The sequence below is a fragment of the Peromyscus eremicus genome, chromosome 14 (assembly GCF_949786415.1).
Source record: "Peromyscus eremicus chromosome 14, PerEre_H2_v1, whole genome shotgun sequence".
NCBI lineage: Eukaryota > Metazoa > Chordata > Mammalia > Rodentia > Cricetidae > Peromyscus > Peromyscus eremicus.
The window spans coordinates 68275230-68297087 of NC_081430.1; the positions used below are offsets into that span (position 1 = coordinate 68275230).

General features: G+C 44.5%; 2 protein-coding genes across 4 annotated transcripts in view; one reads left to right on the forward strand and one right to left on the reverse strand.

Annotated features, from left to right (window-relative positions):
- The window catches only part of Abhd12b (abhydrolase domain containing 12B), a 33712-nt gene extending 13272 nt beyond the window's left edge, over window positions 1-20440 (forward strand). For 2 of the 3 annotated variants that reach the window (XM_059279806.1, XM_059279807.1), the window contains 9 exons: window positions 1453-1483; window positions 4272-4317; window positions 4423-4552; window positions 5251-5288; window positions 9031-9110; window positions 17838-17920; window positions 19583-19661; window positions 20180-20298; window positions 20413-20440. In XM_059279806.1, the coding sequence (XP_059135789.1) occupies window positions 1453-1483; window positions 4272-4317; window positions 4423-4552; window positions 5251-5288; window positions 9031-9110; window positions 17838-17920; window positions 19583-19661; window positions 20180-20298; window positions 20413-20440 (634 nt within the window). Of the gene's footprint in view, window positions 1-1452; window positions 1484-4271; window positions 4318-4422; window positions 4553-5250; window positions 5289-9030; window positions 9115-16547; window positions 16553-17837; window positions 17921-19582; window positions 19662-20179; window positions 20299-20412 lie in introns of all 3 variants that reach the window. The other variant, XM_059279804.1, reaches the window with a different exon arrangement.
- A 640-nt stretch (window positions 20441-21080) lies between these two features.
- The window catches only part of Pygl (glycogen phosphorylase L), a 33248-nt gene continuing 32470 nt past the window's right edge, over window positions 21081-21858 (reverse strand). The window contains exon 20 of the mRNA XM_059279560.1: window positions 21081-21411. Within this exon, the coding sequence (XP_059135543.1) occupies window positions 21244-21411 (168 nt within the window). The 3' untranslated portion in view covers window positions 21081-21243. The remainder of the gene's footprint in view (window positions 21412-21858) is intronic.

The window sequence follows — 21858 nt, forward strand, 5'->3', positions numbered from 1 at the left end:
CACCAGACTGCCATGCCGGTGTCTGTGTATGAATCTGAAGTTGTCCTCAGTTGACCCGGGTCCACGGGCCACACCCTCCTCAGCCTCTACCCTGAAGTCTCAGCTAATAGTCAGCAGTACTGAGCTCCCAGTGCTGAGTACTGAGCACTGTTCCTCCAACAGGAAGCCACAGGAGAACTTGTCAAAGGACCAAAGTCAGTGTATTTAGGCCCCAGATCTATGGGGGACTTTAGGACTTCTGAACCCATTCCTAAAGTCATAAACTTGAAATGTGGGTCCATTTTTGTTTCTAGGAAACGGGTTTATAGCTTTAACTAGCTGCTCAGAGGTTCCATGGCTCATTAACATTGAACAACTTTGGCTCTAAGGCTAATGTTTTTTTTTGTTTGTTTATTTTTTGGGTTTTTTTCCCCCAGTTTTTCGAGACAGGGTTTCTCTGTGTAGCTTTGGAACCTGTCCTGGCTCTCGCTCTGTAGACCAGGCTGGCCTCGAACTCACAGAGATCCACCTGCCTCTGCCTCCCGAGTGCTGGGATTAAAGGCGTGCACCACCACCGCCCGGCTGTTTTTTTTTTTTTTTTTTTTTTTTTTTTAAGGGATTTTCTGCCTTTTGGCTAATTCTTTGATTTCTTTTGTTGAGGTGAGTGTGGATGCTGTCTCTTTGGGGGTATTTTGTACTTGCAAAGGCAAGTCTTTCTCCTTCATTTCTTCTTGAGCTTTGTGGCAGTGTTAGTGGGGTTCAGACAAATTGTAATTGAGTGCAGGTGATCCAGTCCCACCCTCACCCCTACCCCCAGTTCTGAAGTTGCTCTTTAGAATTTTTCCTTTAGCTTACAGAGAACACCTAAAGGTAAGTTCTGCTGCACAGAACCCAGAGATGGGTTATCAGTACATCATCAAACGCTTGTGTTGGGAAGCCCTGGAGAGACCAGCACATCCAAGGAAAGGTGGTGGTGGAGGTGGGGTCTTTCGGTCATCGGCCCTGACACAGGCAAGCTGGCCTTGCCACTAAGAAATAGTTCTTTGTCGGGTGGTGGTGCTCACCTTTAATCCCAGCACTTGGGAGGCAGAGGCAGGCAGGTGGATCTCTGTGAGTTTGAGGCTAGCCTGGTCTACAGAGCTAGTTCCAGGACAACCAAGGCTACACAGAGAAACCCTGTCTCAAAAAACAAAACAAGCAAACAAAGACCTGTGTTAGGCCAGGCGTGGTAATACCCACCTTTATTCCCAGCACTTGGGAGGCTGAGGCAGACAGATCTCTGTGCGCTTGAGGCCAGCCAGGGCTCCAGAGTGTAGCCTTTCTCAACAACAATAACAACAACAGGATACACAAAAACAAAACAAAAATCTAAAAAAGAAGAGAAAAGGGGGGACATTGTGAGAGGTTTGTATTGAATTTGTCATGGTCGATCCTAATTCCTGTGCTTCCGCCCTCTGCCTCTCTCCTCCACAGGGCAGCTCCTCACAGAGTCAAGCTGGCCGAGGTAAGTCTGAGAGGTCACAGAGCACCAGCACTCTAAGTCCTCTCCAGTTCTGTCAGCGTTACAGTCTGGAGTTCTCCTTGAGGGCCTCAGTGTGATGGTCTCCAGAGAGATCCGTCCCCCATGAGTGGCCTTCTCTTTATCCATTACCTTGACGGGGACAGGAGTGTGTGTGTGTGTAAACACAGGAATAACACTGGGAGTGTGTGTGTAAACACATGGGAACACCTCTAAGAGTGTGTGTGTGTAAACATGGGAATAACACTGGGAGTGTGTATGTAAACACATGGGAACACCTCTGAGAGTGTGTGTGTGTGTAAACATGGAAATAATACCAGGAGTGTGTGTGTAAACATGGGAATAACACCAGGAGTGTGTGTGTAAACATGGGAATAACACTGGGAGTGTGTGTGTGTGTGTGTGTGTGTGTGTGTGTAAACATGGGAATAACACTGGGAGTGTATATGTAAACACATGGGAACACCCCTGAGTGTGTGTGTGTGTGTGTGTGTGTATAAACATGGGAATAACACCAGGAGTGTGTGTGTAAACATGGGAATAACACCAGGAGTGTGTGTGTAAACATGGGAATAACACTGGGAGTGTGTGTGTGTGTGTGTGTGTGTAAACACATGGGAACACCTCTGGGAGAGTGTGTGTGTGTGTGTGTGTAAACATGGGAATAACACTGGGAGTGTGTGTGTGTGTGTGTGTGTGTGTAAACATGGGAATAACACTGGGAGTGTATATGTAAACACATGGGAACACCCCTGAGTGTGTGTGTGTGTGTGTGTGTGTGTGTGTATAAACATGGGAATAACACCAGGAGTGTGTGTGTAAACATGGGAATAACACCAGGAGTGTGTGTGTAAACATGGGAATAACACTGGGAGTGTGTGTGTGTGTGTAAACACATGGGAACACCTCTGGGAGAGTGTGTGTGTGTGTGTGTGTGTAAACATGGGAATAACACTGGGAGTGTGTGTGTGTGTGTGTGTGTGTGTGTGCGCGCGCGCGCGCGTGCGCGCGCGTGCATGCGCACACGTGTAAACACATGGTAATAACTCTGGGCCCCAAAACTTTCTCATCATTTTGATCTCACTTCTACAAATTTCTTCACCCGTCTGGGCAGGTGACTCCTCTAAAACAAAAGGTCTGTCTTAACACGTTTTTCTTCCTTTCACCCCCTGCCCCTCCCCAATCCTGTTTCTTGTTCCTGCTCATTCTCCACTGGCCTTTCTCTCTTTCATATAAACCTTTCATACTGTGGTTGTATCTAAATATAAATTACATTGCACACTTTTACACTCTTTTATAAACATTTTCATTTTCTTGGTTTTCCTCATCTTTTTTTTGTGGCAGGGTCTCATTATGTTACCCTGGCTGGCCTGAAATTTTCGATATAGAACAGGCTGGCCTTGGACTCACAGAGCTCTGCTTGCTTGCCTCTGCCTCCCAAAGGCTGGGTTTAGGCGTGCATCACACACTCGGCTCTCTTTTTCATGTTCTTTCATAGGGGTCATAATTACCAATTTAAAGACTGTACCTTTTCCAGTTAATTCGTAAGTAACTGCTAGCTAGTCCACTGATGTTATGAAGTTCTACTCCCCCCCCCCGAATTTATTTAAATAGTACAGTTATGGAAAACTAAAGGCATCTATTTTGTTTTCCATGTCTTATTTACTTTCCTAGGAGTAAATATTGGAGTGTAAGAGTTGTTACTGCTATCTTTACTCAATATGGGGTGCTACAAGCCACTCATGGATAACCCTACTCCACCTCCCTGGTGCCCACCTACTGTGTGTTGGCTCAAGCTGAAAGTTCCAGTTCATTTCTAACTTGTAGTTTGATTGGAATGTTGAAGATCCCTGATCAGGCTTAGCCACACATATCCACCGCAGTGGGAAGCCACAGTTATATAGATGCAGGCAGGCCCAGGCAGGTGTGGGCTGCAGTCTTGGCTCCGCCCATAAGTACCTGGAAGACTTATAACTAGTTACTCTCACTCTTCACTTCAGTTCATCTACAAAACGCATCTTTAAGAATTTCTCTTCTTTGTCTATTGTATTTTCAGCTTGTTTAAAATTAAATTTTCATATTTTTTCTTTACCTACTTAGGGCTGGGCAATGATTTCATATATTCAAGTGGTGATGTCTTTCTTTTTTTTTTTTTAGTTGAAAATACAGCTTTTATCTGACCATATTTGAGATAAACACCTCCCCGTTATGAGAGTGTCTCTGTGTAGCGTTTCATTCTCAGGGAAAGTCATTCATTCTTTCAGAGAGAGCGCATGCGGTCTCAGGGATCAAGCCCAGGGCCTTGAGCATGCTAGGTGGGTACTCGACCTCGGAGCCATACCTCCAGCTCTAGAGAATGCTCCACTGAGACTGTGACATGGAAAAAAGCAGCCGCATTGCTACAATATCCATGTAACCCTCCAGCAACCCTGAGTAATATTTACATATCTGCATGTTTAACAAGCAGGCTGAGGTTGTATAGCTGCTCGTGGCGGAGCCTGGGTGTGAACCAGGCCGCTTTTCATTTCCCCCATAGACCCTCATCTCTAGATTTAAAAAAAAAAAAAGAAATACAGAATCTTTGTGATTCTGGGACTCAAACCAAGCACCTTGAACACACTAGGCATGTGCCTTGCCAGTGAGCGGGATCCCAGCCCTTCCGAACACATCTTTCCCCCCATTACAACAGAGGGACATAGATGTATTGACGAGGAACCTTCTCTGTTGGCATTGTCTCACGGCTTGAAGTGATAACCGCTCATTTGGCATGCAGGTGCTGAGTGACGGGGGCTTTCATGTCTTGTCTGTGGACTACAGAGGTACGTGCTGGGAACAGTGACAAAGATGTGCGGGGACAGAGGCTTTTGATGACGCCACCTCGGTTCACAGGGTGTGATACTGTGCTCGCCCCTTCCTGCTGCCAGGGTTCGGGGATTCTACCGGGTCGCCCACTGAGGAGGGGCTAACCACAGACGCTATCTGTGTCTACGAATGGACCAAGGCAAGAAGTGGCGGGACCCCCGTGTGTCTGTGGGGCCACTCTCTGGGCACAGGGTAAGTGGGAGCCGGTGTGTTGTCCTTTAGTGGGTCCTTGTGTCTTCACAGGGGTTTTGTGTCTTCAAAGGCGCAGTAAATGGGGAAGGAAAGCTGAACTGGGATACCTCGGTTCCTTAGTCTCTCTCACTCCAGAAATGGCAAGGGGGCCTCCCCCCAGTATGCCTGCTTACAAGACAGTGGCAAGTCCCCACACTCCCTGCGTAATCATGACACTGATATCTATTCTGGAATAACCCACTAAAGAAGAAGACCCTTAAATTAGTGTCTATGGCACCCTTTGAAATCCTGGGCGAAATTATGTGTCTGTCTGGATTTTCGAGGCAGAGAGCCCAGAGCTTTTCATCAATTGCTGGTTCTGAGTTGTTGAGGCCACAATGTCCACTCGACTGCCGTGTTTCATACACACGCTACCCGTGTGCACTCCATTGCCGTGTTTCCCACACACGCTGCCGGTGTGCACTCGACTGCCGTGTTTCATAAGCACGCTGCCCGTGTGCACTCCACTGCCGTGTTTCATACGCACGCTGCCCGTGTGCACTCCACTGCCGTGTTTCATACACACGCTGCTGGTGTGCACTCCACTGCCGTGTTTCACACGCACGCTGCCCGTGTGCACTCCACTGCCATGTTGCACACACACGCTGCCCGTGTGCACTCCACTGCCGTGTTTCACATGCACTCTCACTGTTTTACAGAGTTGCAACAAATGCTGCGAGAGCCTTGGAGGCGAAAGGTAACGTAAATTTCTTAAATGGCGGGTTGGGCGCTTGTGGGAGAGAAATGTAAAGTCGGGAGGTTCTGTGAGATCTGTGTACGTACTGACCACAGATCCCAAGGTGCCCCAGTTTTGAAGGATTTTTTAGCAGTGTGACTGCTGCTTTTCTGGGCTGTGAAATTAAAAAGAAACATTAAGGAAAAAGCTAAAATTACTTAGCTGAGCATGGTAGCACCCTCCCCCCCCCCCCTTAACCCCAATGCTCAGGAGGCTGAGGTAGCCTCAGCTGCATAGCAAGTCTTTGTCTCAAGAGTCCTCTTCCTAACATGATGTTAAGTTAAATCACAGGACAGGAAAGCAATGTATTCCTAGAGGACAACTATAGCCACACTGCCCTCTGCTGCCCATTTCCCATAATATTCCCGTCAGTGTTTGCCAAGGAGACCTGAGTGGAGACTGTGTCCCATTCCGAGAATGTAGCTTGCTTGCTTTCTAACTGATTTTATGAACGTCGGATCTCTGTAAATAGCTGTGAATAGGGCCAGACCATTTGTTTAAAGATTAAAAAATTAGTATAGAAATGTTGGATGAAGAAACAAAGACATGAAAAAAAATCAATGCTGCTATGAAATTAAAAAAAAGAAATCTCAAGATCAATTGCTTGTGGTTTTGTTTTGGCAGTTACTTAGAGATCCTCACTGCTGTTTGTCTACTTTCATTGAAAAAACATACCATCTATCTATCTATCTATCTATCTGTCTGTCTGTCTATCTATCTGTCTGTCTCATTTATCCCATCTATCTATCTATCTATCTATCTATCTATCTATCTATCTATTATCTATCTTCAGTCAACCAATTAATCTCATCTATCTATCTATCTATCTATCTATCTATCTATCTATCTATCTATCTATCTATCTACCCATCCATCCATCCATCCATCCATCCATCCATCCATCCATTCATCTCTCTCTTTTGTCTAAGGACCCAAATCCTATGTGCTTACCCTGATACTCTGAGAGTTCTCACTCTCCCTATCCAGCCCCCAGAGCAGCTCCTCCCAGATTGATGTCTCTAATTCACAGTGTCTCTCCCTTACTCTTAGCCATCCCTGACTTCCAGCAGCTCTGGACACTTACAGCTTGCCGAACATCTTGTTTTTCTCTCAATTTTCTCCAGTAACAATGTCCTTGGACTTCAGTTTCTTTTTTTTTTTTTCCATTTTGCTTTGTTGTGTGTTTTTTTTTTTAAATCTGTGCTGGACATTAAAAATGATAGGCAAGGGCACCACCACTGAGTTACAACCCAGTCTCTTTTGTTTTCTCTTTATTTGTAGACCCACTTAGTTTTGATTAAGGGATAGCAATCACATATGGAAGATGATCGAGAGAGGACGTGGGTGATGCTCTCTTCTCCCAGGAACCCTCTACTCTGCTCCTTCAAGGCATTTGGGTGGGGATAAAGTCACCATGAACCAACCAGAGATTAAGTTGATTGGAGGCTGGGCTCAGACCTTGTCAGGGTTGTTTTATATCAAATGCACTGGTTTTTCCCTAGAATGAACTCCTTTGAGGTCACAGCTAACTCTCAGAGAAATGGTGTGTAGCCTCCCTAACCTCCTTGTCACACCCTGAATAGTTAGTAACCGTGTGTGTGTGCTTGTGCACACATGTGTCTGTCTATGTGTAGGCATGCATGCCTGCAGGGGCCAGAGATTGATGCTAGGCATCCTTTCCAATTGCTTACCACCTTATCTCTTGAGCAGGGTCTCTCACCAAGCCTGGCGCTCTCTGGCTCAGCTAGACTGACTGGCAAGTGAGCTGTAGGTGTCCTCCTCCCTCTGCTTCCCCAGTGCTGGGAGGGCAGCACGTGCTGTGCACAGGTTTTTGTGTGGTTGCTGGCGATCTGAACTCAGATCTTCATGTCTGTGTGGGAACCACTGTACCCGCCAAGCCATCTCCGCAGCCCCCGAACAGTAGTTTTTGTCCTTCTGGCTCAGAGTACCAATAGTTCTCTGTTTTAGTTTAAATTCTGCCAGTTAAAATAGATACATTTAGAGTTTCATTTGCTTTGAAGGGAAAGACAGCTTAAATTCTTTGGGCTTTTCTTATTTGGTACTGCCTCTAAAAATTCTCACAGGTCAGTCGTCCTCAAGTACCTTCAAATGTATACATGTCACGTATACACATACATCCAAATGCACACACATGTATACACACACATATATATATGCAAGTATGCATACACACATGTGCATATACATGCACATTCATATATATACATGCACATACCCCTGTAGTAGGCTTTCTTTGGGCTGCCAACCAGCTCCCAAATCATGATACGGAGACTTACTATTAATTATGAATTCTTGGCCTTAGCTTAGGCTTGTTTCTTGCTGGCTCTTATAACTTAACCTGTTTCTCTTCATCTACATTTTGCCTCAGGGCTTTTTACCTTTCTTTCCTTCTGTATGTCTTACTCAGTGGCTCCCTGGCTGTCTGACTGGCTGGCCCTGGGTGTCTCCCTCTCTTTCTCTCTCATTCTCTCCTCTAAAGCCTAGATTTCTCCTCCTACTTATTCTCTCTGCCTGCCAGCCCCTCCTATCCCTCTATTGCCTAGCTATTAGCTGTTCAGCTTTTTATTAGACCAATCACGTACCTTAGGCAAGTGAGGTAAAACAGCAACACATCTTTACATAATTAAATAAATTCAACATAAACAAATGCAACGTATCTTTCATAGTTAAAGTAATATTCCACAACATCCCCCTTTTCCATATACATTTTCTACTTGCTCTCCAAGCATTGGCCAAACAACTCAATCAGCCTCTGGCCTATGCTTTAGAAAGGACTGCAGAGCCTCTTTCTCCACATAATACTCTGCTTTCTTATATTTTCTGAGCCCTGGAAGTCTTGTATTCTTAGTAGAAGGCAGTAGTTCCAGCCATCATATGCATAGACATACTCAAGAAGGAGCGGGCTTGTTAAAAACACATGTTCTTGAACTGGAGTAGTGTCTCAGTCAGGAAAACACTTGCCAAGCTCACTTTGGACATGAGTGCTGTCTCCTGAACCTATGTGAGAAAGCCAAGAACAGTGGTGCAATTGTGGGATATTTATTTATTCACTTATTTATTGAGATAGGGGCTCACTCTGTAAACCGAGCTGGACACATGCTCAAAGAGATTGCCTGCCTCTACCTCCCAGGTGCTGGGATGAAAGGTGCTTGCCACCATGCCCACTGTGGTGGCACACCTCTAGTCCCATCACTGGGGAAGCCCACTGTGTGGCACACCTCTAGTTCCATCACTGGGGAAGCAGAGACAGGAGGATTACTAGAGTTCACTGGTCAGCCAGCTTAGCCTCATCAGCAAGCTCCAGATCAATGAGAGACTCTGTCTCAAAAAACAAGGTGGACAGTTCCTGAGGAACAACATCTGAGCTTGGCCTCCACATTCATATGCACACATGAGTAAGATTGCTTGCATGTGCATGTGCACTCACATGAACATGCATGCATGTTCTCTCTCTCTCTCTCTCTCTCTCTCTCTCTCTCTCTCTCTCTGTCCCTGCCCCAAGACTGTCCCCCAGGTATGGTGTGGGGTTCAGGAGCTTGCATATTAAAAAACTTCACAAATGGATTTAATGTAGGTAGTTCGTGTGCAAGACCCCAAGGACCCCTTGTCTAGGGAAGGTGGTATTTTGGTATTTGAAGAGGAGAGTCACTCATTTATTTTTTTAATTGTTTTTATTTTCTAGGATGTCCCGTTGATGCCATTGTCTTAGAAGCTCCATTTACCAACATGTTGGTGGCGAGTATCAACTATCCCTTGTTAAAGGCGAGTCTCCCGTTCCTCTTACCATGTGTCAATGTGTAGGTTGTTTCCATACCCGGGCGTTTATAAATATGGCTCTTTTTTGTTTGTTTTGTTTTGTTTTGTTTTTGTTGGTTTTTTGAGACACGGTTCTCTATGTTGTTTTGGAGCCTGTCCTGGATCCAACCTGTCTCTGTCCTCCGAGTGCTGGGATTAAAGGCATGTGCCACCACAGCCTGAGTAATTATGGCTCATTTTTAAATGAGTTTTATATGCTCCTGAATTGTTCTAGCCTTGGTCAGTTTACTACAGAAGGCACAAGGGCGTCTAACAGACAAAGGAGCTGATTAAGTGAAAGGTTTCTTCCCCCAAATTAACTATATATATTTTATAATTATTTTAGTGCCCGCACTACTGGTTAGTACACATTTTATGATTTTAAAACTGGTTAGACATAGATTTATTATAATAATTACTCTTTTTAAATTGAAAATAAAATTTTATACATCAGTTTCAGCTCTATGAATGCCAGCCATATCTCTTACATTATTTTGTCATAAGGAAGATTCTAGAGAAAATGCCTTTACATAGTGCTCCAGATATGGTCAACAGTCTTCTCAAGAAAATAAAGCATAAAGATGAGTATAAAAAAATCTGTTGTGTACATCATCCTACTACTATTACTATTTACTATCTTTTTTTGAGCTAGGTTTCATTTCACGGCTCAGACTGTACTTGAACTCACACTGAGTAGCACAGACGGGTTTCCATCCAATGACTCTCCCCTTGTCTCAAGCTCCCAGATTTCTGGAATTGCAGCGAGAGCCACCACCTCTGACCCAATTCCCCGATTTTACACACTTCTCCGGGCCTCATTTTCTATTGCTTATAGTCACATGCCCAAAATGAATGTTAGCAAATGACGGGTTAGCCGAGGACTTTGAGGAAAGGCAAAGGGTTTAGAGGAGATACAGGCACAAATTTTAAATTATTTCATGCTATAAGGCATCATAGGGACATTTTAATCTGTTTATTTCTGAAATGTTTTGTGCCATAAGCCAGCACAGAGTTTTCTGAAGTTTGCTTAAGTGTTTTCAGGGAGAGGGCAGCCACAGCTGTGTGTTTGTTTGTAGTGATACTATCCACGTGTGTCTCTCCAAGGAGTCTAGTTCCATTTCAGCTTCTTTCTATGTAAGTATAACTCCATAGGTTACATTCCACTTGCTTTCCCACCTAATATCATACTTAGGAGATTTTACTCTGCATGTGTAAAACTGTAGAGGAGATACAGTTGCTATATGGTGTTCAGTTATAATGCACATACCACCATTTATGGGTCTATCATGTTACTTATGGACATTCAGATCACCCCTCTCAGTGTGAGACAACTCATAACATTGTTATTGTGTATATTCTCTCTGTGTGAATGTGTGTGCATGTGTGTGTGTGTGTGTGCGCGCGCGCATGCACGCGTGCACTGGGACTTGAACTTATGGCCTCACACATGCTCTACCACCAAGCTATGTACCTTGGTGTGTCCTCTTACACTTGTACTCTATTTTTTCTTACCTGTGTGTCTTGCCTGTATGTATGTCTATGCATCACATGCATGCAGTGCCTGCGGAGGCCAGAAGAGGGCGCTGGATCTTTTGGGACTGGAGTCACACACGGTTGTGAGCTGCCGTGTAGGTGCTGGGACCAGGAAACTCAGGTCCTCTGGGAGAGGCTGCTGAGCCGTCTCTCCAGCCCCCAGTTGTGTTCAGCTCACGTGCAATTGTGTCACTAGGCGAGCCCGAGGAATGAGTTGCTGTGTGTGAGAGTCTGCTGGAGCACTTACAGTGCTGGGTGGTTTTCAAAAGTGACTTTACCCGCCTGTCTCCCACCGAGTGTGTGAGAATCTTAATTGTATCCAGGTTTGCCCTGTGCTGGTCTACTGCCGTAGTTTTGATGTGGGTTTCCCTGCTGAGTAATGAGGTTAGGCGTTGTTGCATGTTCATCGGCCATTTGGACAGATCATCTCTTATGGACTTGTTCATGTCTTTCTCCCATTCTCAAACTGAGCTGTATTTTACTCGTGGAAGTTCTTCATAGATGCTAGCATGAGTCCTTAGGAAATTGTATTGCAGGTAGGTTACAGTACTTTGCCTGGCCTTTTTTTCTTCCGTAAAGAAATCTTCCTAAACTTAATGTGGAACAATTCACCAAATTTTTTTTGTGATTTTTATGCTTTTGTGTTTTATACAACAAAATTCTGCTTACCCAAATTTACGCAGACATTTTTCTATGCTCTTTTCTGGAGAGTGTTTTATCTTTTATGTTAAAAGTGAGAGTTCACAGATTTGGATGCTTGTGTGGAAGGAGGTATCCATAGGCCCAGGACCACTTATAAAATGAACTTGCTCATTCTGCAGCACCAGTATTTACGTGTATTGGAGTCTATGTGTGGACAAATGTGTGCACAATTGGTAGATTCTCATTTCTCTTCATTGTCTGTCCATTCTCGTGTGACTATTACAACATTTTATCACTTTAGCATATGATATATCTTAATGTTTGCTGTACAGGTTCTTCAATTTTGTTCATACTCAACATTGCCTTTGGTATTATTTTTTTCCGTTTTAATTTTTATTTTATGTGTATGGGTATTTTGCCTGCATGTATGTCTAATGTACCATATGTATGCTGTACCCAAGGAGGCCAGAAGAGGATGTTGTGGTCCCTGGGACTGGAGTAACAGATGGTTGTGAGCCACCATGAGGATGCTGGGAACTGAACCTGGGTCCTCTCGCAAGAGCAACAAGTGCTCTTAACTTCTGAGCTATCTCTCTCGTGTTACCTTGGCTATTCTTAACCCTTTGTATTTTCATATATATTCCCAAATACTCTTATTGATTTATACAAAAAATCCGGGACTTGGATTGGGATTGCATTGGATCTACGGATACCTTCCTAGTACTGACGATGCATAAAGATGTTGTTGTCTGTGGAGTGTTTACCCAACCACCCCCACAGTTCCCCAGAGTTTTCTTGAGTGCGAGCAGCAGGAAATATTAGATAGAAGGATTTATTGCGGAGAATATCGCGGAGATAAACAGATAGAAATTAAAGGATAGCCTCGAGAGGGCCTGGAACCTATTCCAACGGGCCCCAACTGTCTCTGCCCCAGGGTTTTTATAGAGATGTCAAGGGGTGGAGCAAAAGACCTTCTCCCCCAGCACAGCCAAGTGCAGACCATTTCAGACACCTGCACTCAGGCCCGTGGTCTAATCATCCTCTATGAGGACCTGCTGGGTAAAGCCACGAGGAACCCGAGAACGGGCTCCCACAGTTGTCCTTTGTTTACTTTCACATTTATGTTTGCTTGTTTAGTTGCCATTCAGGTTTCTTTAGTTTTTGCTTTTGAACACTTTCTGTGAGACGCTAACCCAAGGCGGGGCCTTTGTGTGTGGTGGACTGTGGGAGGGCGCAGAGGAAAGCCCCACAAGGGAGTGAAGTGCTAGATTAGGACCGAGGGCAGCATGAGTCCTCAGGGGGAGTCAAGCTCCAGGGCACAGGGATGCGAGTGTCCTTCCTCCTGTCTCCACAGTAGAGAGTGGAGGAAGGACAGAAACCTCGAGAGCAAGCGGCTGTGCGTTCCTGGCAGGGTGCCAACAGCAGGAGGCGGTTGATTTTGTCAAGTTTTCTAGTCATCAGGCCAACGCCTTCTGCTTCCTCAATTCCTGTCCTTCCCTTATCTTCCCTCGCTGGTCTCTTCCCGGCCTTTTGGATCAGAACAAGTATATGTATCATTTTCTCTTCTTTGTATTTTTATCACATTTTTTTGTTAATTTCATGAGATGGTATCTATTACTCATTGAACAATCTTTTGTTACGTTCTTCTTTTTTTTTTTTTTTCTTTTCAAGACAGGGTTTCTCTGTGTAGTTCCGGCTGTCCTGGAACTCACTCTGTAGACCAGACTGACCTCAAACTCACAGAGATCCGTCTGCCTCCCGAGTGCTGGGATTAAAGGTGTGCACCACTACGCCCGGCATCAACTAATAATTTATTTGGGGGTTTATTTTCTAATTTATGTGTTAGGACATGTTCTACCTAAGCCACACTTCTGAATCCCACGAGTTTTGAAACTTGTTTTCATTGTCAGCTCGTTCAGATGTTGGCAAGGTGGCTCAGTGGGTACGAACACTCATCGCCAAGCCTGGGGTATTAGTTACTTCTTTTGTTTTTGTTTTTATTTATTTATTTTTTTAGACACTTTTGGCTGCGATAAAACACTGTGACCAAAAGCAACTTGAGGAGGAAAAGGTTTATTTCGTCTTACAGCTTACAGTCCACCACTGAGGGCAGGAACTCCAGGCAAGAACCTGGAGGCAGAGGTTGAGACAGAGACCATGGAGGAGTGCTATGTTATAGCTCAGAACTCCGGGGCTAAAGTGATCCTCTTGCCTCAGCCTCCTAAGTAGTTAGGACGACAGGTGTATGCACTACATCCGGCTTCTCCCAATTTTTAAAAGTTTAATTTTAAATGGCATAAAGCTTGCAGATGTTTGTTGACACTCAGTGGTAAACTCATGCCTCCATGACACCCCCTCCCTGCTTGTGTGGCAGCTCAGTAGCACCACCCTGTGGAGTCTGGGATGTTTGTGATCACGTGGCTGACTGGGTACTGTAATCCCGGCAGGGATTGATCCACATCCAGGGAAAGATCAACATTCAAAGTACTTACAGTTTCCGCTCCATGGGTACCACTTTTGCACCTCAGGACAGTTTAAAGTTGCAAACCAGGAGTCAATGGACGTAATTAGCACTCCACAACTTAGAGGTCAACTCTCCTGTAGCAGGATTTCTCAGTCCTTAAGAACCCTGGCTCTGGTGTCTGTCACTGCTCAGACTTGATTTTCTGAATCATCACTCACAGCTGGGTAATCTTGGGCTAATTCTTTTCTTAATGCGCTAGTCGTCTGTCTCCTCTATAAACTAGGATAAGAAAAGTGTATTCGAATTTGCTGTGATGGTTAAATTAATGAGCATACATACATACGAAAAGCAACTGCAGTTGTGTCTGCATAGTAAGCATCAGTGGGTTAGAGCATCTGTTTCTATCCACATGTGGTACCATCCCCTGATGGTTACCGTTGAGTAAGCGATAGCATGATGTGACGTAAGGGGAGCTAGAGAAAGGCGTAAGTACTCTACCCCATGCTCTGGTTGGAGAGAGGACGTGATGGAAGTCATAAATGACCACAGAGATTCACCCCTTCCTGTTAATTAGGATGGGGTAAGTGATGAGCGTGGACTGTGAATCCAGACAGATGTGGGTTCAAATCTAGCCTCTGCCACTAGACCTGGATGACTCCCCCTGACCCCTGCTGCCACTGAAGTTGTCTCTTCCTCTGAGTTTCCCAGTAAGAAAAAAATAATGTGGTTGATAATGCCTAATGCACAAGATGGTTACAAAAACAAACAAATTATGTAAGAGACTGCATGGGAGGTAGCCAGCTGCTGGTTAGGACACCAGTGATGCCTGTTCCTTTCTCCACTCATTCTGTTTCAGAGTGAACTAAAAAGGGTATTGGGGAGAACACAGAACAGTAATTTCAGGGCGGGGAGAATGGAGAAAAGAAGATGGCCTTGTGCTCTGGGGTGTGTGTGTGTGTGTGTGTGTGTGTGTGTGTGTGTGTGTGTCACCCCCAAAGGTTGGAAACGTCAGATTTCATGCCTTTGGCATTTTAAGAATGTTTATCTGATATTATTACAGAAGAAACGGGGAGGTGGGAAGACCAGTTAAGAGGCTGCCTTTCTGGTCTGGACAGGTGGTAACCATATGACCTTTTAGTCTCAAAGGGCATCTCCCCTGACAGGGAGTGAGGGATGATGGGAGACTGACTTGGGTCTGCTTTCTTCTTACTCCTTCAGAATTTGAGATGAATTGCTGAAGGGTCTCTCTTATTGAACTTTCCCCCCACGAGTCTCAGCTCTAGGAGGGAGGAAATCAGGAGACAACAAAAAAAGAAAAGAAACCTAGTAACTTGCCCCTAGCGTGGACAGGAGGGAGAAGACAGAGGAGAGGCAGTGTGAGATAGCCAGCCCACACCTGAATGCAGGTCATTCTCAGAGAGCTGGAGAACACACAGGCCAGGCACCCGAGCCACGGAGCATGCTCCCAACGCAGCAGGACTGTGTCCTAAGTGTGCGAAGACACACTTAGTGTGCTTTCTGGCGCTGGCTGCCCTGTCCTGTGCCAGTTTGCTAACTAAACCCCCTATAGGCTTGTGAATTCCCCTTCTAAAAGATCAGGAAAAAAATACTTAAAATAACTGTGACATTTAGGAAGTCACTGTTCTCCAGTAGCACGCTCCAGGTGGCAGGCTGTAGTCTCAATGTTCACATTTTTTCCCCCTTTTTAAAAAAATGGGAAGCTAGGGCTGGTGAGATGCTTCACTGGTAAAGGCACCTGCTGCCAAGCCTGATGACCTGCGTTTGATCCCCAGAATCCACATGTTGAAGGAGAGAACGCATTCCTACAAGATTTCCTCTGAATTCCATGTGCACATGGCATGTGGCATGTGCATGTGCATACACACACACACACACACACACACACACACAATAAATAAATAAATAAATAAATAAATAAATAAATAAATAAATAAATAAATAATAAACAGAAAACATTTTTTAAGTATGTCACTGTGTACCTATAACATAAGCTATTCAGAAAGTTGAGGCAGGAAGATCATGAGTTCAAAACCAGCCCGGCATCATTGTGAAATTCCATCAAAAAAATTTATGAAGTTTGCTGGCCTGCTTATTCTGTGGCCATTTCTGTCCTTTGCAAGGTCCTGCTTACTATAGGCATCCTTCCATCCTCCCCTCAAAGCTACAGTAGGAGAACCTTGTGAGAGGCTGCTGGGCTGTCCTTTGTAAAAATCTAAGAATGAAACCTGAAAACCCCACCCACTGAGGAAAAATGGCTGATAGCTTAAGGTGCTCACGGGGATTTTTGCATAAAAGATCCACTCCACCTTTAGCAAATATTTATGGGACATCTTTGATATACCAGGAAGCCTTCCAGATTTTGAGGGTAACAGAAGAAAAGAGAAATGTCTTGTGCACCCCACCCCCTCACCAGTGAAGAAATTATATCCTTGCAGAAGTAGAAGATTAGCCCCAATAACAGAATACTGACTAGCCGTGAAAGGGCTAGCATTGTGTCACAGGAAATGTTGAAGGCAAGACTTCATAGCTGGTTAGGAGAAACCTCTATAAAAAATGTCCTGAAAACGTACATACAAGTAACATTACACAGTCTGAACAGGTTACGTTTAGAAATATACATATATGTATATAATTTATATTTATATATTTAAGATTATATATGCATATATATACCATCTACATATATATGTGCATGCAATAACAATTAGTGAAAAGGGAGCCATGATTTTGACGAAGAGTGGGAGGGTGGGTTTATAGGAGGGTTTGGAGGGAAGAAATGGAAAGGAGAAATGTTTTAATTAAATTACAATCTCAAAAATTAAAAAAAAAGTTATATTTAAAAGGAAAGAAAGAGTCTTCTCAGCTCAGACCCACTGAGGCAAAAATCTAGAGGTCTATGGTGGAGAAAAAGGCAAAAGTAAAGCCTTGTTCTGGAGTTTGTAAGATTCTAGAAGCAGAAGGCAGCCAAATCAGACTTAGCCAGCGAGGGGTTTAGTGACAAAGGTCTGGGAGCAGAGGCCGACATCCAACTCTGCAGGGCCTCAAAGGCCAAGGTGGCCTGTTTGGCTTAATCCAAGCATCCTTGGAGGGTGCCAGGCTGTCAGCCCTGGGATCTGATTTACAGAGGGGAGAGTGGAAATGGGAGCTGCCTAGGTCCAAAGGTAGAGTGGCTTGGGCTGGTGGTAGTGGAGCTAGAGGACCAAGATTGGGTTTGGGATGCCATTTGGGGGTACAGAAGGTGGGGGAAGGATGCTGTGATGTGTAGGGCCTTTGTCCTCTGCTCCATGTTTTCAGTTAAAACATTTTAGGGCTTGTGAACTAATTATGTGATGACATGATCGCAGTATTGAAAGACAGACTCAGCTTCTACTCCGTTTACTGCGGATTGCCATTAGAGGGGAAATTCAGTGTGCATAGAACGTCAGTTGCTGTATTTGGGGTCCTGTGGCTAGTGTCAAAATCTGAAACGTTTTTTGAAGCATCACAATAACAAACCACTCTTAACCATTTTGTGTTCAAATCCTCTCAAACCAATTACCTGCCTATCAAATTCCCTCACCAGAATTGGTCTAATCTGAATGCTGCTCCCCAAACAAACTAGTTAAGTCTGCTTGCATTAGAAGCAAGTTTTAGATTTTGCTTATTACTGCTCCTTTGAGAACAGAGGAATAAGAGCTTGACTGTCACATGTACTTGAAATGAAGCAATATAGAACTAGGAAGATACAACCAAATGTTGACAGTGATTGTCTTTGAGGGTAGAACTGATAATGTGGCTTGGTTCTCTGATATTTCTGGTTTCCTCCTCCAAATTCGTCAATTGTAGGAACTACTTTTGAAGAGCCAGAAGAGTTTTTGAAGTTTAATATGGCTGGAGAGTGGCTAGTCTGTTACTAGTTGGGGTTCATAACAAGAGGGTGGAACAAGTTGTATGCCTGCTTGGGAAAATTGTTCTGAGACCTTGCAACCATGTATTCTAGACGGCTGTGGGACAAGCAGTGACTTACCTCTTTGGTTTTTCTTTTTTAAAAATAGATTTGCAAGAAGCTACCAAGATGTTTAAGCATACTTACGAATGCCCTTAAAGAAGACAAAATAGTCTTCCCTAGTGATGAAAAGTAAGCAAACCAAGATGCTTGCTCTTGCTCTTGAGTAACCGTCATGGCGTTCTAGATGAGAACTCGGGGTACTGGCCTTCCTTCTTGGTGGGTTTCATGTTAGTATGGGCACTAGATCTGGAGCAGGGTTTGTACTTATTTCAGGATCTCCTGTTATCTGTATGTCTGAGTCAATGCTTGCTCCAATCCAGTACTTCTGACATCTTAACGATGCATCTTTATGAGCCCTGTGAAAGGCTGCTGGGGTCTAGTCTAACCATCTATGGGGATCCCTGACTGCTAAGTCTTTATTCCACGTGTAGCACAAAGCCACGTAATAACAACCAGCTGATCTGGCAATAGAGATAATGATTAGAAATAATTTAAGGATGCTTTCAAATAGGCAGTTGTTATTATATCCTTTTTCTTATTTTGGCACTCGAGGAAAGCTAGCATTCTGAGAAGTAACCTTTAGTGATGAATTTGGAAGGATATGGAAGTGTCTGAGTAAGCCCTGAGAATGGAAGTTTTTCTGCATGCCAGCAACCTTTTGTATTGCCAAACTGGGCTGGCCAGGTGGTTAAGCACACCTGGGACTGCACATCCACCCTCTTTTTTTTTGACAAGATTTCTTTGTGTAGCTTTGGAGCCTGTCCTGGAACTCACTCTGTAGACCAGGCTGGCCTCGAACTCTACTTTTATGGGGAGAAGTAAATAAATTGCTACAAGAAAGTCTCAGGCTCTGTGACAGTTTTTTGTTTTGTTTTTGTTTTTGTTTTTGAGACAGGGTTTCTCTGTGTAGCTTTGGAGCTTGTCCTAGAACTCACTCTGTAGCCCAGGCTGGCCTGGAACTCACAGAGCTCCGCCTGCCTCTGCCTCCCGAGTGCTGGGATTAAAGACGTGCGTCACCACCGCCCAGCAGTTTTCTTTTTTTTCTTTTTTTTTTTTTTTTGGTTTTTTGAGACAGGGTTTCTCTGTAGTTTTGCGCCTTTCCTGGAACTCACTTTGTAGACCAGGCTGGCCTCGAACTCACAGAGATCCGCCTGCCTCTGCCTCCCGAGTGCTGGGATTAAAGGCGTGCGCTACCACCTCCCGGCCAGTTTTCTTATTTTTGAGTTACCTTTTTTTGTAGACTTTAAAAGATTTTTTTTAATCTTGTGTGTGTGGGGGTACTTGTCTGTGCACCATGTATGTATAGTACCCAAGGAGGTCAGAAGAGGGCGTCAGATCCCCGGGACTGGAGTTAGAGATGGTTGTGAGCTGTTATGTGGGTCAACTGGAGGAAGCCAGTTGGATATCCACTGGGCTATCATCTCCCTACTTTGTAGACTTTTAATTAAAATACTCCAGGCATTACACAATGAAGTATAATAAAGAAAAAGATAAGGTCTACGAATGCCATGCAAATCCATTATTCCGATGTGCATTTTCTTCATTATTATTAAAATTCACAAAGATGTGATTATTAATTCAATTCAATTGGACAAGCAAATCAAACAGAGGGAACATGGGTGGGGGATAAAGTGGTTACTAGGTGAAGTTTTGCACATGGGAAGCTCTGACTCTTTGGAAGGGAGATTTTATTTTTCTGTGCTTTGGGCGAACATCATATGTCACTAGAAGTGTGACTTGGGAGCTCAGATTGAATCCTTAAACTGGGTGTTTTTCTCCCATCTGCCCTAGTGTGAAGTTCCTGTCCTCCCCGCTTCTCATCTTGCATGGAGAAGATGACAGGACGGTGCCTCTGGAGTACGGAAAGCAGGTAGCCCAAGAGTCCTACCATTTCTTCATCTAGCTGATCTTTGACTAGTGTTTAAAAGTCTTTGACATTATAGGGCCTGTTCTACACTCCGGGAATCAAGTTCCCCGATCTCTACAATGAGTGTCAGTGCCCTTAGCTGCTTAATTTAAAGGAGTTTGGAGGGTAGGGTCAGTCCCTCACCTGGGGTCTGTGGCTAAGTGGGACCCCCCCATGTTACCACTAATGATGTTTTCCTTTGAACAACGCTGTGCTGCAGTGGATCCATAGCAATTCTTTGAGCCTTTGCAATGAGGTGTGGTGAGAGGAAGTATGAGTTCATTGGTATTTTCCATTAGTCATGATTGTTCTGATCCTTAACTGCAGAAACAGCCAACAGAGGACCTGGGGAGGAGGGATGTGGATCTCTAGGGTCTGACTTGATGAGAGACTCCCCAAGTTCCTTTCCCTTTTAGGAAAGTCAGACTAGGTGATCTGTGGCTGGCTATCACTGCCCTTGACTGTCTTCGCTTCTCTTGCAGCTCTACGAAATTGCACGCAGTGCCTACAGGAACAAAGACAGGGTCAAAATGGTTGTCTTCCCTCCAGGCTTCCACCACAACCTTCTCTGTAAAAGCCCCATGCTGCTGAGAAGTGTGAGGTGAGAACTCCTCTTGCTAATTGTAGCTCAATTAGCCGGGCTGCAATGGGTAATCAGGGCAAGCGCTGAGTTATTCATACCAAGTGTGATCTGACCTATGTCCTCTTTCTGCAGAGACTTCCTGAGCCAGCAGTGGGCATGAGGGCTGGGAGGAGCAGAAATCTCTAGAAGATGTGGTACACATGGCACCTGAGCTGTGTGGCTTCTTTATGCAAAATTGCAGTGAGCTACTTGGATGAACGGATGCCCTCGATACTTCCACCTGCCATTTGAATAAAGAAAGCTGCACGGAATGGTCTTTAGCTCATCATCGTCTGACTTGCGAATCATGTCAAGTCCTCGATGTGGAGAATCAGAATTTAATATGATCTGATCTCATCTATAAATGTCCACTTATGAAACCTGCTGGGCATATTTGTGAGTAAGGTGGCTGCTGGTGTATGAACGTTGGTGTCAGCTGAGACGGGATGAGAGGGTACCATTTAGGAACCAGAGAGTGCTTCTCTCAGCAGACTATGAACCTGGGAGACTCTTGAACTTGGACTTCTCTCACCTTCGGAGCTGTGAGACTAAATTTATGTTGTTTGTAAGTTATCTAGATTAGGACCTTCTGTTATGACAGCTTGAAGGGACCGAGACAGCAGCCTGGAGATTGAATCCCAACAGTAGTGAAAATATTTTACCTTAGTTCTTTTAAATGGCATTAAGCAGTTCCAAGCAGTTTTCCAGCTCTGTGATTACTTTTGAGGAAAGTAATCCTAGCACACTACTGATCGACAATGGGAAGTCAACATTTTATTTTTAGCTCTAATACAGCCATACATTTTCCTTTCCCATTCCCAGAGACACTTAACTAATTATTCAATAACAAAACAGAATCAACGAAGCTATAAAAATATTCAAGTTCAATAAGAAGTCATTCCCTTTTGAGAGACATGTCACTGTTCACTCCCCATTGATCCCCCTGTTGGACTCGTTGGACAGGGAAATCTTCAGATCTGAAGGTTCCATGTTCCAGATGTCCTTGGCGTATTCCTTGATGGTGCGATCACTGGAGAATTTCCCCGAGGCGGCTATGTTTTTGAGTACCATTGTGTTCCAGGCTTTTTGATTCTGTGAATGACATAAACACATCCAGTCCAGGGCCTGTGTGCCTGGCAAGCTTTGACAAACGTCAGGCCTAACACACTTCACAGAGGAAATGACAGGGACAAACCAGAACGATTTGTAGATGCATTGGCTTTGCTGACAGCCAGCTAGAGCAGACTATACTTTCTTCATATTCAGGGTATATATTTCTCTTAGGGATGAAAAGGTATTTTTCATTTTAAGGGAAACCATGGGCATGGCATGGTGGTAGATGTTTGTCATCCCAGCCTTTGAGAGGCTAAGGCAAGAAGCTCTCAAGTTCAAACCCAGCCTGGGATACACAGAGAGACTCTATCTCCCAAGAGAGAGTGAGGAAGAGAGTGAGAGAGGGTGAGAAAGCGAGTGAGTGAGTGTGAGCAATAGTGTGAGCATGCGGAGGGGTGTGTGTGAGGGACAGGGAGAGGGAAGGGG